General features: G+C 36.1%; 1 protein-coding gene across 4 annotated transcripts in view; it reads right to left on the reverse strand.

The window, feature by feature from the left end:
* Window positions 1-459: 459 nt before the first annotated feature.
* The window catches only part of LOC134744406 (mitochondrial glycine transporter B-like), a 373,541-nt gene continuing 355,355 nt past the window's right edge, over window positions 460-18,645 (reverse strand). Inside the window, exons 2-7 of one of the 4 annotated variants that reach the window (XM_063678215.1) lie at window positions 7,083-7,122; window positions 6,352-6,485; window positions 4,914-5,180; window positions 3,992-4,167; window positions 2,258-2,427; window positions 460-1,297 (exon numbers count right to left, since the gene is read on the reverse strand). In XM_063678215.1, coding sequence (XP_063534285.1) covers window positions 1,178-1,297; window positions 2,258-2,427; window positions 3,992-4,167; window positions 4,914-5,180; window positions 6,352-6,485; window positions 7,083-7,100 — 885 coding nt within the window. In that variant the 5' untranslated portion in view covers window positions 7,101-7,122 and the 3' untranslated portion in view covers window positions 460-1,177. Of the gene's footprint in view, window positions 1,298-2,257; window positions 2,428-3,991; window positions 4,168-4,913; window positions 5,181-6,351; window positions 6,486-7,082; window positions 7,592-16,337; window positions 16,421-16,733; window positions 17,047-18,645 lie in introns of those variants that run through there. The other 3 variants (XM_063678213.1, XM_063678216.1, XM_063678214.1) reach the window with 3 other exon arrangements.

The following is an 18,645-nucleotide window of genomic DNA, read 5'->3' on the forward strand; positions in this document are numbered from 1 at the left end:
AAAAGACCAGACAGCTTTTTACAATAAACTGTCAACTATGCCCTTTAACACATTCAGTGCCAGCGCGACCTACGCTTTCCGTTTTTTTTTTCACATATATTTGTGACAGCATCATGGCATTCAGCCATTAAAAAGAACCGGCCAAGTTCGAGTCGGACTCGCGCACCGAGGGTTCCGTACTTTTTAGTATTTGATGTTATAGCGGCAACAGAAATACATCATCTGTGAAAATTTCAACTGTCTAGCTATCACGGTTGATGAGATACAGCCTGGTGACAGACAGACGGACATCAGAGGAGTCTTAGTAATGGTCCCGTTTTTACCCTTTGGGTACGGAACCCTAAAAATGTACACTATTGGCGGGACTAATAGCGAAACCTATACTGCCATCTGTAAATAGCTGCGACCGGCCAAGCCTATTGGAAAGAAGGGATAAACTAAATTAAAACAAAGTTCTTGTGCCCAAAGCTTTATTTAATCATCAAATATATAACATTTCAAAACGATGAATAAAATATAGATTAAAATACATTTACGTAATTAAACTACAACACTCGTTTCCTGATGGTAAACATTAAAATCAAAGACTTAAACCCAGTTAAACAAGTAATCATTCGATTATTGATCATAAATTATAGAAACAGAGACAGCAAGTTTATATAACTGGTTATAGCACTATACATGAACTGATTCTTATAAAACATAACAAGAAATAAACACGTATATACATATAGTCTACATATAGATCTAAATACAGGAATAACAGGAACATATCACCCGATAATCACATTATACATTCGTGCAGCAGTTTCTGCCAACGTATGCGCTTAACCCTCTGAACACCAAAGGCCCATAAAATACTCAGTGTTTAAAATCTATTATTAAAACTATTTAGGATACATTTGAAACGAGTATGTAAACAACATATTAGGATGTATTTTCCATCGAGTAATACTAGTTTATTTTTAACAATAATATACATTTTTTGTGACCACTACATATAATCTCAACAGAGTACCGAAAATGGGTTTAATTCCTATCATTTTATCAAATCTGTTCAATCAGCTCCAACATTCAAAAATCAACCTAAGCTCTTCACCATAAGGTTCGCAAGCGCATGGCATTCAAACGATTAAGGTCTTTATAGATTCAACTCTTCGGACCATTTATTAGGGTATCATTTGAGACCTATAGATCTAGTAATCTCTTCAAACACAGTCCAGGCCATGGCAGCGGTGAGGGTACGACGGAGCATTCTGGGTACTGCACCTTTGAAGTAGCCTTTGATCCCGTATGTCTGAAAGAGAAAGCAATTAAGGTTAGCATTGGAAAAAAAGAGAGTTAACGGCAGGTGAAAAGGAAGGCAGTATTTAACAAAACATGCAAACCTGAACTTTATGTCAAAATAAAATAGGGTTCTGTTTTACACGCTCAAAGCTTCTCTAAAACCATAGGTTGTATTTGTTTGTGTACAATCGCGGAAATTCCCGGTTAACCACCTTCAGGGCAAAAATCGTTTAACGCATTCACTGCCAGGGGGCGTGGCCTAGGAACAAACTTGTATGACCGTGAACGCACATGTGCGTTGGGGGCAGTGAATGTGTTACGTCTTGCAGACGGTCAGGCGATGTCATAAGTGATGACCAATATTATACGTAGCATGGCATTTAAAAATGTAGGCGTTGAATAAAAAAGGTTAGCTCAGGTATAGTAGAGAGCGTAGTAGAGGCTGGGAAAGTGCAATCCCATCAAAAACATTACATGTAAAAAGATGCAAGTCTCGCCTACTTTTTTACTACAAAAAAGTTTTGAGATGTGATCCAAGTCGGTTATTTTAGTCGGTGCCAGGGGGTGCTAAAACCGTAACAATATTAGATACTTACCTTTATTTTTTTAATACTTATAATGACTTGGCAATCGCAAATGGCAAATACTACCTATTGTTTGTCTCATTACCTGTTTTAACCCTTTTCATTAGTAAGATAAAGAATTCTAAATGCATCGTAATTAGTTATCTCTATGGGAGGCGGAGTTTAGCTCGCTCGTAAGGATCGAGGTAAAATTTTCTGAAGTGGTTCACCGGCAATGTCCCCGATTGTACTGTACGTAATGGGCAGCGGTGAACGCATTAGGGAACTTGTTAGAATACAGTTGCATTTTCGTTTTCAGAACATCGGCCAAGTTGGTCACAAGCGACGCCGCTATGCCCGCTATAAGCAAATTTCAACCTTAATTCAAAGTCGTTAGGTGTATTTACCTGATGAACGTAAAGGGCAGCGGTAAACGCATTAGGGAACTTGTCAGGGTACAATTGCATCTTAGTTTTCAGAACATCGGCCGGGTTCGTCACAAGCGACGCCGCTATGCCCGCTATGACACCGCACGTAAAATGTATGGCGCTGGCCGCGCTTGGTGACTGCATCCATTCTGCAAAGATAGGTCAAAATTGAGTCTTAGTGAGAGGTGATAAGGTTTAAATTTGAGTGGCGGTAAGATTTAGTCAAGCAAACGTTGAAAATTTAAAAGTAGTACTCAAAATTATGCCTTACTTTGAAGATAAAAGGAGCAATTTTGAATGGATTTACAAATACTATTGAGTGATAATAGCAGCACTTCAAAAAGAATAATATATAAGTTGGTGATCAAGATTTTGTTTTATAAGGTAAATTTATAATGATCATACTTTTTTTTATAAAACAAAATTGTACAGTCGCGGACTGTAATTGTTGAGCCATTTAGGGTTTACCTTACATTAGACATTTCATACCGTTAGTATTGACAACATTAGCATGAACCCTAAAGGGCTCAACAATTGAAGTCCGTGACTGTACCGTAAGTACGACCGTGTGAATAGTGTAACTACTTAATTAAATATAGAAAAAAGCTATAAAAATTGCCACTTGTTTGTTTGAAAATTTATTGAACGCTTTAAAGTAATTTTATTTTATTTATTTAAAGTAATTATTATATATGTAACAGTTGCCAAGAGCACATGATGTAAAATAAATAAAAAATAGGAGCAAGCAATTAAAATTGAACCGTACAAAAACGATACTATGGCTCATTTTTAACTGAAACTGAAGTTGTTATTGTAGCTATGATGACTAATATCTAGCAAATATTAAACACAGATGGTTACGTATTTATCGATACTGTTGCCAACGAATATTTTACAATGTTATTTCATGATGATGATGTTACATTGTAATCATTGTATTAATTTCACTATCTTTTTGTTATTTTACTTGTTTTTTTTTATCTAATCATAATCTCTTTGTGTATGAATGATAAATTGGTGTAAGAAAATATTTACTCAAAATTTTTGCATAACATGACATTTTTTAATAAGACAACGTTGTTTTGTGCCTTTATCGTGACACGCACGACAATTTTAATCACCAAATATAAATTATTTCATTCATCTCTTAAACATCATAGAGATTCTTGATATTTACAATGACGTTCATTGACTGCTGTTAGTCTTTTTGAAATAACCTCTGAATTAGGACCGCGAACCACGTTCGACGTGTTGTCTCCCATGTCACACTTACGTACGAATTTACAAGTACGACAGAGAGGCAACACGTCGAACGTGGTTCGCGATAGGCCCCCTCTGTTGCATCAAAAAGTCTCTCACTCTAACGAGGTCTAAGTAACGTCTTAACCACCTACTTACTTGATTTTTTTTCTGTGAACTCTATTGCCTAAGTAATAACGATTATGTCTCATAACTAGACCTATTAAAACAAATTAGTCAGTAACAATAGAGCCTTTGGGCTTCTACACTGTTTTCAGGGCCTTGGTTTGGCTGTTGAACTTGTAGACAGTTATCTTTAGGCACAGCCTGCTTGGTCTGCGTGTAGAACATTAGGTAGAGCCCCGAGAACGAGCATCCCTTGCTAGAGTGGGCCCGAGGCCGCAGGACAGGCCTCGCAGCCCTTCGGCCTTGTATACTGCCTTCGGTTAGACTTGTGTACTTGTAGACAGTTACCTTTAGGAACCGCCTGCTTGGTTTGCGTGTAGAACATGAGGTAGAGCCCCGAGAACGGAGCATCCCTTGCTAGCGTGGGCCCGAGGCCGCAGGACAGGCCTCGCAGCCCTTCGGACTTGTACACTGCCTTCAGGGCTCCGGTCAGGCTTGTGTATTTGTACACGCCTGATTCGTACCTGAAAGTAAAATAAAATAGTTATATATTAAAATATATATCATATACGAAAGAAAATGTACCCAGGCATGGCTGCAACCATACCGACCGTATAAAATATATATATATATATAATAGTGAATCTATTTATTTATTGATTACGCCAACGTTTCTTATTTATTAAACTGAGGAATTTGACGCTTTTTATGGTAATCTGATTATTTTACAAACTTTTTATCAATACTTAATTTAAGCAATTCAATTAAATGTAAATTTACAATCATTCAATGTAAATGAAATTATATGCAACTGCGATTCGACCGCATTAGTACTTCTACGCGGTAGTTTATGTAAATCAAAAGTGGAATCAACGATTTACGTATGTGAATATTTACGTCATTGTATCGGATCATGTTATCGAGAAATCAAAGGAAAACAATTGCACCACGCCCCAGATTTGAAAGTACGTCATACGTCATGTATTGATTGTGACTTGTGATAATGATAATAATGAAAACGAAAAATACCTACAACTAAATATTAAACAGTTGCGTGGTAAATTCAAACTTCAATGACTTATAGAACTACATGGATTGCATTGTTACTGTTGTGTAATTTACTGTTCTACTACTTTCTGTAAAATGCGGATGTAAATCTCGAAGGTTTTAAATGTTATTCTTTCTGTAGCTAGCTGTGTACTAGTTGTATAACAAATTTGACGAATTACTGTCAAAATTTAGCCTTGAAACTCATAAAGTCGCAACTCACCTCGTCTTGATCACAGTAATTGGTATCAGCGCCACGCCGCTCATGCTCCTCGCAACAACACCTAAAGCGACCGCCTCCAAAGCCCCCAGATCCTGGTTTCTGGTCTTGCCCATCTTGGCTTTCAGCCAGTGCAGGGAGGAGAAGTAAAGGCCGACGCCGGGGACGCAGCGGGCGACGGAGGGTACCATGCCGCGCCATAGCCCGATGATGTGCTCTTGCCGAACGATGTTCGCGAATATTGTTATCATGCCAGGTTGGATGCGGCCACTGAAATGAAAATTGATGCTTTAACCGATTTTCCGAGGATCCTGACGAAATTTAAGTTATCATTTGCATTTTTTTCGAAAACAACAGCACGAAGCACAAACACATAGTGTGTCACATTGCCTTTTGAAAAAAAGAGGTTTTTTTAATACAAGAAAGCCACCATTGTTTAGAGTCCTATAATTTCGCGAGTATATATGAGATAGATATACCCCTTTTTATTTTCAGATACCTACTTATTAGGGATCTTTACCTATTACTGAAATCGTAAAACTATTACAATAGAGTTTCAGAGTAAGTAAATTAAAAATACTATAAGGGCAACTCCTATCCACTTCTATGAGAAAATTAAAACACGTGCTTTAAACAAAACAGTCAATGTTTTGGCTTTAAGGTCCATTAAGTAAATAGAAAGTAAACAACCCGGCCGGGCACGTGTCATCGCGTGATAGCCGAGAACTTCGTAATAACCCGACCCGTGATTATACTATTTGATGACAAATACTAGATTCTAATAACAGTCATTTCAATGTTTCTTATGTGCTGTGGATTTAAGTTTAGTCGGTTACCAGTTACAAGTTTGTAACAATAATTTTAAGAAATTAATGAAATATTGCTTTGAAGCAGAGATTATGGCTCTCTTGTGACAAAATAAAAATACTGTTATGTTATAAATGTCTAGGTAAATTGCTGCTTTCCAAAATATCATACTCTGTTGGTTTTTTTAACAAAAGTAAAAAAAGATAACCAATAAAATACCCTATTTTTGATCGACTGTTTTAAAAATTTGCTAGTTTTTATCTAATAATTGTCATAGGTATGGTAAAAAAAGTGATAAAAACCGTCTAGCCAAAAAAAACATGGAACAACTGTAATATCACATGATTCTTGATTCTCAAATTAATTAGGTATCATACCTTCTAACAAACATTAATGTTATCTACTTATATAAGACTCATCAATCATTCGTATATCAGTAAATATCAATCAGTCATATTAGAATAGAGGATCTAAATGTCAACAGGAAAACTTGAAGTAGGTAATTCGGGGTAAGTTCCATTAGAAATTAGATACTATACTGGTATTCGGTAACCCGCAGTCGCGAGCACGAATATCACTCGAGGCGATATTTGTCATTTTTCCTATATTAAAAAAAATTACAAATGTAACTCACTTGACGTTAGCCGCCGCCACCAGCTGCCCAGGGTTCTGGAGACGAGTCTTCACCAGGTCCAGGGGCTGCAGCAGCACCGTGCTGAAGGTCCCGGAGAAGGAACCAGCCAGGAACGCCTTGAACACCGGGTTGTACTGCAAGGAACAGCTCCATTAAACTCCATACATAACAAATTTAAAGTTAGTTGACAAACAAAACTCACTAGCACTCTTTGAAAAGATGGATTGGGATAACTTCGAAAGTGGGGTAATCTTATAAAGGCAAATATCTACCAAACTAGAAGCATTTTCTACTGTAGCAACAGTAAGCTGCCTTGGTAAGGCGTTGAAGTAGCGTTAGTGGTGCAAAAGTTTGAAGTGCTACTAATTTAATTGATGCCATTTTCAAATTTACCCCGCGTTCGAAATAATCCCAATGCACCTTAACGAGTTCTTGTTGTTAAAGTCGTTTTGGTTGTCAACCAACAAAACTATCTGAAAGTAAGAAGGTCTCTATTCACAGCATTCTAAGCTCTAAGCTTTAAGAAATTAGTATAATTAATTAGTCGACGTACGAGTATGATACACTTTGGCCTGAAGTCACTTTAAGATAAGACGTTTTGTTTTATAATGAAATGATGAAGTAGTAAGTAGGCTTCTGGTTAACTTTTGTAAACTAATAAGTCAGAAGTCAGAAGAGGAAATTGTTGTAAAAAAAAAAGGATGAAAACAGAGACTTTACTCAGAACTTACATTTGCCACAATATCCATGTTGACTTATAAACGCTGTCAGTGTCAGGTAATATCCTTGGAGTACACGCCAAACTTATAATTATCGAAATTGTAAAGCCAATGGCAGAATGATATGGAGAATGACTTTACATACAATATTAGATCGTATCCGAGTAATCTGAGTAGTAGATCGGGTTGATACGGAACATTAGAGTAATGGTCATTTTTTGCAGCAATTCGCTCGAAAAGAAATGCATGTATGCGACCGTCAACGCGAATTGTTGAAAACCTGCAGCACAGGCGAAAGCGAACTTTGAAAAGTCTTTAACAACAAACACAGAAACGAAACTAATTGGGGGAAAGGAAATCACTGTCAACAAATTTAGCCATTTAGGAAAACAAAAGAGAAATGGAAATATAGAACGAGATTTAAAACAGTAGAGTTTTTGTTGATACGTGCGCACTGTACGAGGCGTAGTAATGTACTGTTCATTCTTGGGTTGTTAGCTCCTATATAGAGGTTCTTATCTTCAGACTTGAGGCGTAGGTCGTACCCCCACTGATTATTGTTATCCGTGCCTTCTGACTAGGGGGTACAAGTCACTGATACACTCTTCTGAGATATGCTCGGTACATGTACAGTTGAAGTGATAGCGGTTTAGCCAATCGTTAAAGAGTATTTGGAGCTAAGTATTTTCAAATATTTAAATGAACTTGGTTTAGTCAAATAAGAGTTTGCACAACTATTTGAATAAGTAGGTACCTACTTAATAAGATGCTTTGTTTGAATACTTTGAACTTAACGTCTTATGTATTTTCATGGACTATTGTGGACGTTTTATTTTTTTATATAATAGTGACGTAAATAATAACTATCATTATATACATAATGTAAGCATCACAATAGTTAATATCATAATATCCTATATGTGGCCTAATACTACTGATAATTACATGTAGTATGTACCTGGCTCTATACTTTTGATTGTTGTATCTATGGTCAGTTTGAGGGAGAGAGCTGTCAGATTTGGCGGCAGGCCTGTGCGCGAGGTTATGTTACTTATGTTCGATTTGATCTTTATGTAATCTTATAATTAATCCTGTATATCAATGTAATAAAAGAAATGTCAAAGCAAGCAGTGGTTTGTGTGCTAAACCCCTTTTACTGAGCATTAAATCTATGGATGATTTCAACTCAGAAAGCGGGATTGTGAATTCAAATGCCCACATAGAAATTGGATGATTATTTTCACCTATATAGAGATGAAGCACACATCTCGAAGAATGTGAAAAAAAAAACGCTTAGTTAAGGCGTATATCTGGAGTATTGCTTTAAATGTTTGTGAGACGTGGACAGTGACACAACGGGACAGAGAGCGATTGGAGGCCTTTGAAATCCGGTGTTGGCGGAGGATGCTAAGGATTAGCTGGACAGAAAGGAAGACGAACGTTGAGGAACTGAGCATGGCAGGAGAGAAGAGATGCCTGTTAGGCACAACAGCTAACAGAAGGTGCAAGATGATTAGTCATCTAATACGGCACGACCCGCACGACAGATTCTTTTTAAACATCCTGAAGGGCAAGATTGAGCGAGAAAGACGCAGAGGAACACATATCTCAGCCAAATGAAAGATAGAGTTTCTGTCATGTTGTACGAGGGAGTCAAAAGGCTGGCCCAGCAAAGAATGGTAATTACTCCATCAACAAGAGCATAGCTCTTAAAATTGATGATGATGATGAAAGAGGTACATAGTAATGTAAGTTGCTTGGTCTTTTGAATGTTAATTTCATAATCAAGACAATAGTGTATATATTTATAAATATATATGATACATGATTTCATTAGTTTGTTTTGTACGGTAAACAAAATGATTGACAATTGGTTTCATTTGTTTAAAATAAAAGTTGTTTTAAATTTGCAATGCACTGGACATTTGCTATGTATTGATCTAGTTATTAACCTGTGTTTTTTGTCATTGTTTGTTTTTGGACTGACACGTTGAGACACGTTGGAATACAATGAGAATAGATCTCGACGAAAATGCAAGCAAACGACCATCACGGTGAGATTGGTGAGACGCAGAGAACTATCATTAAGAGCCAACATGGTTATAAGAAGTCAAAATGGTAAGGATGGTATTGTGCACTGTTCAGGTACAATTCAGGTGCTCAGTGAAGTTAATTATTAACAATGAGTTGTAAAATGACAATAATTGAATATTTACTAGGTATTATTACTATTATTTTTTGGATAGTCTAATGACACTAAAAGGTTATTTTTTGTTCTAATGATGCATGAGTATATAATGCCTATATATGGTAAGAGATAACAAAAAAAGGTGATTGATTAGTATTGCAGAAGTTATTGCCATGATGAAATGATGAGATAGCAAAGATGAGAGGTAGCGACTGACAGCGGGCTAGAATTGTAGGAGATTGGCCCATGACGGTTGTCAATGGGAAGATTTAGAAAAGGCCTTTACCAAGCATCACACTTATTGAGATAAATACCCCGGTCTCTAATTCAGAATAAAAGAATCTTAATAGATAAATGTGCATATCGGTTATTTAGGTGAAAAGACAAAGAAACTAGTTTTTGTTTTGATGCAAACAAATTATTTATAAACATTTGTATATAGGCAAATGTAAAAAAAAAAAAAATGTTAATTAAAGATGGTATATTCTACATAGTAGTCCTGTAGGTACATGCATTTAGTTGCCAATCATTGTTGTACTGAAAATTATTAGTCTGGATACTCCGAGAGATGCATATAGAAACAATAATGAATTAATGGAATTACACACAGTATGAATTCTAAATTTGAAATGAATGACATTGATAGTTTTACATCTATTTCATACTACTGTTAATGTCATGCAATTGAAAATCAAAGTAACAATTTTAAAACATCATTATTATCATTCAGGGAGCATGATTTACATGATGACTGGTTGCGTTGTGGATATTGACATAGCATAAGAAAATGAAAAAAATGAAATATAAATGTTTATTTTCTGATAACAATAAGTACAGTTCACTTTCAGTGGTTAAGATCTCCTAGTAGGTATTTAAAAGAAGTTATATTTCACTCTATTTAGAAATCTTGAATACCTACTTCATACCTTTGAATTGGTGACAAGCGGTATTTATATTTAAACCTTCTTGCACAAAATATACACCAATGTACACATTTGTTTCTCTAAATTTATAAGTTTAGTGCAAGTTCTGTCTAGTAAAAGCAGATTGGCTAAACAAGAACAGATTACTTTTTCCATGCTGTTGACACAATATTCAATATTTGTATTAAGCATATTGCATAGTATTCAGTTATATTTTGCAGTTGTACAATACAATAACAAACCACAAATGAAACTATGAATTGTTGCTATGAAATACAATTAATTTGTGACTTTATGGTTTCATTTGCATAAAGGGTGAATCTGAAATAATTATTGTATGACAGATTCAGGTTAAGAAATTTTACAGTTAGTGATGCCTAAGTTAATCAAACTCTTAGGTCACAAATTATAAAATTCAGGTTACTAATAGGTAAGGACCATAAAGTGTCAAGAAAAGGCAAAAGCAGCATACTTGTGTATACATTATCAAGTTAAGAAAGTCTATTTGTAAAATTAAAAAGTTTACAAAAACAGTCCCTGTTTGAAAAAAAACAAGACTTAAAGAATTCTCATTGAAAATTGACTTGAAATGCAAAATCGATGAATAAGTACAACCACTGTCACAAGTGTTAGTACAAAATTTTAGTATGGTCCTGAGCAGAAGTCTGTGACTGACCTTAACAAAAGAATCAACACCAGAGTAGGTAAGTTAAATAAACGAAGCTAAAAGTAGATAACATTCAAACTTAAAGAAGCCTTATAAAGTAGGCTCAAGAAGCCTTATAAGGAGCTTGGAACTAATTTTTATTTTTCATTTCAATTCATGAAACTTTGTATTCTTAAAATTTGCTTGATCAGTAGGTTTAACAGAAGGTACCATGGAAGGTAACATGTATGATTTTATGACAGAGACACAGTGATGACAAGAAATAAGTTGGTAATATTAATTAAAGTATAGTAAGGCAAAAGAACCATGATTCATAAAGACAAAATGTATGGTTGCATTTTTGTCATTAAGTGCGTTGTCGCCACGATTAACATAGCCAGGAAATATTGGCTGTATCAATTAACAAAAAGTGAATAAATGTATATAGGAATAACTTTTAATCACTTCCAATACTTCCAATAATATAGTAGGTGGGTTAATGACACTAATGACGCTAGTATATGTTACGGTGTACTCGGTGTAGTACCTATACGCTATTATTTAGAGCTACTTTTTTTTGGGTGCATGTCATCCCGAGATATAGTTGCTGCGTTCTTGCCGATTCCTGGGGCTGAATATTACCATTGTAAAATACTGAACGAAGTTTAGGACGAAACATCAGGATCATAAGGTCATTGAATAAATAATTATCTGTTTATATAAATAAATTAATTAAAACCTGTTTTAAATGTAATCTTCTTAAAGTTGATGAATCGATGGAATATTTGTCATTTTATTTAATTAATGTTGAGGATTTTTCGATGAAGATAATGACTGATATCCATGACGTCATTGACGTCTGATTACGATTTCAGTAACGATGAGTAGGTATCTAAGGAAGATCTTAGGTAACAGAGGTCCGAGAACGATGATTATGTATATGACCGAACATATCGATTACAGTGTCGATGTCAACGAATGTTTGCCTCGATGTCCACGACAGGGTCAATAACTGACCATATCGATGATGAAAACGGAGCTGAACGACTTCGATAACAATGTCGGCGATAATGCTTGACTGACCATATTGATGATGATATCGATGATGATTACCGAACAGATCGATTTTGATGACGATATAGATGATGATAGATGATGATTAGGTATATAGTAAGATTAATTGATGATGATAATGATTGACTGAGTCGATGTTTATATTTCAATTATTAAATTGTTGAGGATGACTGTGACTAAAATTATCTTTGCTACTGCTAATGATTATAACTATTTTTATTTTTGTATGTTTCAACGCTGGTAACCTGGCTGAACGGATGAAGTTGATGATAAGCGAGGGCATCGCAGCAAGAGCTGACTGAAGCAAAGGAGGTGAAACTGTTACGACAGAGCTGCCAGCAGTGGGCAGGGCCCAAGCTGCCGATGGTCAGGGCCGCAGAGTGAGCAACCGACGTACTATGCGCCGTGTCCACGATTACCGTCTTATGCATCTGATCAAGCGACTCGGCGAGAGTCTCTCTCGGTGTTGGTCGAGACTCTTCGCTGACACGACTGCTAGTTATTATATTAATATTATGAATCTAGAATATAACCGTTGAATTTTGGCAGACTGTCTAGTGCAGGCCGTAATGGCAGACTGTTTATTATGTTAGTTTATATTTTGGCAAAGATAGGTACTTGTAATATGGACCTTGTAGTTAGATTCAAAAATAAATAAATAATTAGTTATACTTTGGCAAACTGTCCAGCGCAGGCCTTGAGGGCAGACTGTCTGGGGCAGGCCGTGATGGCAGACAGGCCATAACAAATTAAATGACTAGGTTGGCTATAGGTATGAATGTTGGCAGACTGTCTAGAACAGGCTTTGATAGCAGCCTGTCTTCTAGAGCAGGCCGTGATGGCAGACTGTCTAGACTGGTCTAGTCTAGAGCAGGCCATAACAACAGTCTAAATAAATAATTAGATTGACTAGGTTGAATGTTGGCAGACTGTCTAGAACAGGCTTTGATAGCAGCCTGTCTTCTAGAGCAGGCCGTGATGGCAGACTGTCTAGACTGGTCCAGTCTAGAGCAGGCCATAACAACAGTCTAATTAAATAATTAGATTGACTAGGTTGAATGTTGGCAGACTGTCTAGAACAGGCTTTGATAGCAGCCTGTCTTCTAGAGCAGGCCGTGATGGCAGACTGTCTAGACTAGTCTAGTCTAGAGCAGGCCATAACAATTTTTATACTTTGGAATGATGTCTAGAGCAGGCCTTAAGGGCAGACTGTGATTGTTTATGATGAATTATACTTTGCCAAACTATTTAGAGCAGGCCTTAAAGGCAGACTGTGATTGTTTATGATGTGTTATACTTTTCCAAATTGTTTAGAGCAGGCCTTAAGGGCAGACTGTGGTTGTTTATCATGAATTATACTTTGCCAAACTATTTAGAGCAGGCCTTAAGGGCAGACTGTGATTGTTTATGATGTGTTATACTTTATACTTTGCCAAATTGTTTAGAGCAAGCCTTAAGGGCAGACTGTGATTGTTTATGATGAACTATACTTTGCCAAACTATTTAGAGCAGGCCTTAAGGGCAGACTGTGATTGTTTATAATGTGTTATACTTTATACTTTGCCAAATTGTTTAGAGCAGGCCTTAAGGGCAGACTGTTATTGTTTATGATGTGTTATACTTTGCCAAGCTATTTAGAGCAGGCCTTAAGGGCAGATTGTGATTGTATATGATGTATTATGCTTTGCCATAGAGCAGGCCTTAAGGGCAGACTATGATTGTTTATAACGTGTTATACTTTACCAAACTGTTTAGAGCAGGCCTTGAGGGCAGACTGTAAATGTTGATGTTGGTTTATACTTTAACAGACTGTCTAGAGCAGACCATGACTGTAAGTTAGTTCATATAGTGAAAGACTAGAAGAAGGCTGTAAATGCTACTATAGGTGCTGGTTGTATGAAATGACTGTTTACATGATCTCAGGTTAAAGCATCAGGTTAATATACATATTGTCACTGGCTGCGATTGATTAATGAGGAACTGAATAACCAGAAGGTTAAAATAATGTTGTTATGTATGTTTATCTTTCGTTAGTGTTAAGGTGGATGACATGTTATGATATATGGTTGTTGATATAAATGTTTAATTACTTTAGTGAGAGGACTCACTAAAATAAAAAGGATGGCCGAGCTGTAAGCATCACAATAGTTAATATCATAATATCCTATATGTGGCCTAATACTACTGATAATTACATGTAGTATGTACCTGGCTCTATACTTTTGATTGTTGTATCTATGGTCAGTTTGAGGGAGAGAGCTGTCAGATTTGGCGGCAGGCCTGTGCGCGAGGTTATGTTACTTATGTTCGATTTGATCTTTATGTAATCTTATAATTAATCCTGTATATCAATGTAATAAAAGAAATGTCAAAGCAAGCAGTGGTTTGTGTGCTAAACCCCTTTTACTGAGCATTAAATCTATGGATGATTTCAACAACTATCATAACATAACATTCACAGTTATCTGGTGTTGTCACGCGTAATTAGATGTTTTGGTTTTAACAATCAGTTAGTAGTTATTAGAAAGTTAGAAATTAATTCTTGTCATATAAATATCTAGTGAAAAATCTTGTCTTAGGTATGTCATCATGGTTTACATTTAAATTTATAATATCTGGGAGACCGAGCTTTGCTCGGAAAACATAAAAACTCAAAATTGCGCGTTTTCCCAGAGATAAGACCTAGCTAAATCGATTTTTCGCCCTCGAAAACCCCCATATAGCAAATTTCATCGAAAGCGAAAGAGCCATTTCCGAGATCCCCGAAATATGTGGTATTTTCTATAAAAAGGGACCTTATTGTCGATGGCGGTTACGCTATTATAAACCATGCTCCGATATAAATACAATGCCGCGCGACGTTGTGCGGCGTAAGCGCCATCGACAATAAGGTCCCTTTTCATAGAAAATGCCCCATATATATATATACAAGAATTGCTCGTTAAAAGGTATAAGATAAATATCCTATGCAGACCCTAAACTACAGTATAAAAGGGATCCGCTTAACTTCTGCGCAAAAACGAATTATCTTAAAGAAACCTTTAGATAAAACATAAATTGACTATAAATTAAAAGTATCAGTTTCCGCAACTACACAAATTAAATTTTGCACATAAATAAAAGCAAAAACTCTATTCATAACACATAAGATTCATTTTTGCTTGGCTGTAGCTAGATTCAAATGTTTCACTACACTAGCACATGATTACTCCAAATCAAAGGTCAGGAGAGTTCATAATTAAAATTAAATAAAAGAGATATCTGCTATTATCTTATGCAGTCTAATTGACTAACTGATATGGGTTTGAGTCTACTCATGGTTCAATGGATCAGTTTACCGTCAGATGTACACATTGTATAATAGACTTTATGTTAACACTATAAGGTTCGTTTTCGAGTGTATTTTGGTGGTAAGAAAAGGCATGTAGAAATATTTTTTTCTACTCATTGACTGTAATGGTTGAATTAAGATTCCGTATACCAAACTGTAATTGGGTACTTACTGTAGATGAGCCCTAGGGAGGCTCTAGCGACATCTACCGTAAGAGACTTACAAGTTCCAAGTCATATGGCCATATGGTAAATATAAGTCCACCTTTTGTACGATAAGTTCTTCTTTTGTTCAATAAAGATTAAATAAATATGGGAAATACACAAGTAACGATGCGCTATCCCATACTAAACTAACTTTGTATCAAGCAGAAACATCTGAGAATGATGCTATTAAGCTCCGAAATAAATTAAAAGTGGAAAAATTCACTGTCTTGGTTGTGGGTTCAAGTCCCGGCTGAGACAGTGAACTTTTCCAGTTTTAATTTATTGCCTGAAAATGTTAACCAAAATTTTTTTACCATTCTAGGAAAAATTTAAGTGCCCTAAAAACGTATGGTTTCATGCTTAAAATTAGAAATGTGAAAATAGCCCTGTCGCTATTTCTGTCTATTGCTGTTACCACAGCTAAACAATTTTAAGTAAGACAGAATTATAGTGCGACATAAAATAGTAGAAATTAAATAAAATGGAACTAATAAAATTCCATACTAAATTGTTGGCATGTTTAAGCATTTTACGTCAAAAATGTGACAGTTACATAGGAAGTGGCGCCCTCAATAATTTTCTCCATGTTCTTGTCGGACTATAATATAACCATCTACTAAGTCAATCTGAATTCTAAATACTAAAAAATACTTATGATAAAATTAAACTGATCCTAATGATACTACCCTACTTCAAGTATGACTGATTGAGGTTATGCGCATTAATAAAAATCTTATGTACTTTCTAAATTCCCATAAGGGTCCTAGTGTTTGGTCGAGCAATGTGTTGTGTGTATGGATGTTGCATATAATATATGCACAACAAATTTATTGCTGTTACTGGTCCGAACATGTTAATAATCTACAAAACTAACAGTAAGTTGATGACAGTAACTATACCTGCGTTAAGTATTCCATCGTTTAAAAAAAACCACCAAAACTGCAAACAAAGCAAGATGCCAACAATCTCGTGACCACAGCACTAATGATTCTGATGACTTACCGTTACATGCCTTTAACTAGTAGGCTCGCATGACGACATTTTAGCGACTTTTGCAGGTCTTTGATAAGACGGAAACGTAGAGCCATAATGTTATTGTCATTGCCTGAGAAGCACATGGCTTCAAGCCCTAAGCATATATTGTGCTTTACTAAGTTTAGCTCTTATGGATCGCAAGGATACACTTATACTGGTTGTAATGAGTGGATGTGCTTGGTTAATGAGAATAACAATTAAAAGGTCAAAGGCGACTTGTCGATAGCTTTGACAAACAAGTCCGCAGGGGGCCGACTTACTTCATTATCTTTATCGCTGAGGTCAACCGGCGCAGCTGTGTCAATCGCCCATCCGTTCTGAAACGCGCCTAGCGCTTGAGGCATACTTAGCGGAAAATATTTATTCGCAAACTACGTAATGATTTACGCATATTGATAACGGCGTGATATCGTCAGTTTATAAACAAATATTTGTACAGGAGGCACACCCCATATGGAAAAAACATCACTGTCGGACGGTTAACTATTTTTGTGTTCGTCAGAAGACATTGCAATGCGTTTTATTCTTGTTTTTCACAAATTGCGCTAAACATGAAAATCAGACATTGAAATTACATAACACAACACAACAGGTGACTTTGACAGTGACATTTCAAAGGCGATTTTTTTTTTGTGTACTGTTTTTATTTGAACAATTCTGGCATGGATACGAGTATTTTAAGTTTGCTTCTGTGGTAAAGGTATATTTACAAGGATGTTTTAACGCCTAGTTATAATATAGTTGGTCAAGCAAATCATGTCAGTAGAAAAAGGCGCGAAATTCAATTTTTCTATGGGGCGCTATCCCTTCGCGCCTACATTTTTTTTTTAAATTTGCCGCCTTTTTCTACTGACAAGATTTGCTTGACCAACTATATAGTTAATTTTTTCCCCTAGTATAGTCGTTCTTTTTATTTGTTCACTTTATCTCCTAGTTTAGCTTCCAGTAGAAAGAAGAATCTAATTTTTTCGGAAGTTACCTATCTATTTCGAATAGCCTAGCTAGGTTAGGTGCCGTCGCCGAAATTTTAAACTTGCAAGTGCGCCGCGGAGTGTAAAAGATTTGCACTAGCTGCTGGCTGGCCGGTCAGGAGATCAAATGGCGGTAATAACCATCCGAGTGAATTGAAAGGTTCGACGCAATTACACTAAACATAGAATATATTATAAACACTAATTAATATCTAATGATGTAACGGCTTACCTACGTCAACGATAATATAAGGTCTTATTCGTAAACATCAACATTTTTCAGCAACTCCTATTGGTCCACCAATTTTCCACAATCGTCTGATACAAAGAGGTCTTGTTCGAAATAACAGAGTTATCGAGGGGTCATTTAGCGATAAAACCGTCGCTGGGGGTACAGTGAACGTCTCTCCTTGGCTGCTATTATAAAGACTTGCCGATGACTCGACAAAATGATCAGTCATCTCTGAGCTCAGGGTGCCACTTGCTTGCTTTAACTTTAAGCTCAAGTTACAGTGGGTAGACTAAGTCAAATGTCATGCATTTGGTAAGCGGTGGGAGTGTCAGCGCTTTGTCTCCATATTATTGTTGCTGTGGTCTCGTCGTCTGGGACATTTATAATAAATCAATAATCATTATAGGAAGATTACCTACCAGTAAATATGATTTCACATTTTATTATTAAAACACAGTATAAAGGTCCTGTAAAATAATAATTTATTTTATTTTATTAAAACGACACGCTTGGTACGTATACCTATTAAACAAAAGCAACTTTTATTGACTTTGTAGTCGGCTAAAATTAGGACACTACACATTCACACAGAATAGTTATTTGTGAAACAAGAGAGGAAAGTTGATTTTTCTTGCGAGTGTTTATTTTGAGTCCCGAGAAAGCGAAAGATTCTATAATTGAATCATGAGCGAAGCGAGTGATTCTAAGGTAGAATCTTGAGCGTAGTGAGGGACTCAAAAACACGAGATGTAAAATAACTTTGCTCTCGTGTTGCACATATAATTTTTTACCTCAGTAGTGAGAACATAATATAGGTTAAAATGTATTTCGAATTACACAGAATAATACAAAAAAAAAGTAATAGAAGTATGAAGTGGCAGTTCATGGCCTTCACTAAATTAAAAAGCTACTTTGTTTCACTCCCTGGAGTGAGGAAAGTCGCACTTTCCTCACTCCAAGGAGTGAAGA

Source organism: Cydia strobilella, chromosome 9, assembly GCF_947568885.1.
Source record: "Cydia strobilella chromosome 9, ilCydStro3.1, whole genome shotgun sequence".
NCBI lineage: Eukaryota > Metazoa > Arthropoda > Insecta > Lepidoptera > Tortricidae > Cydia > Cydia strobilella.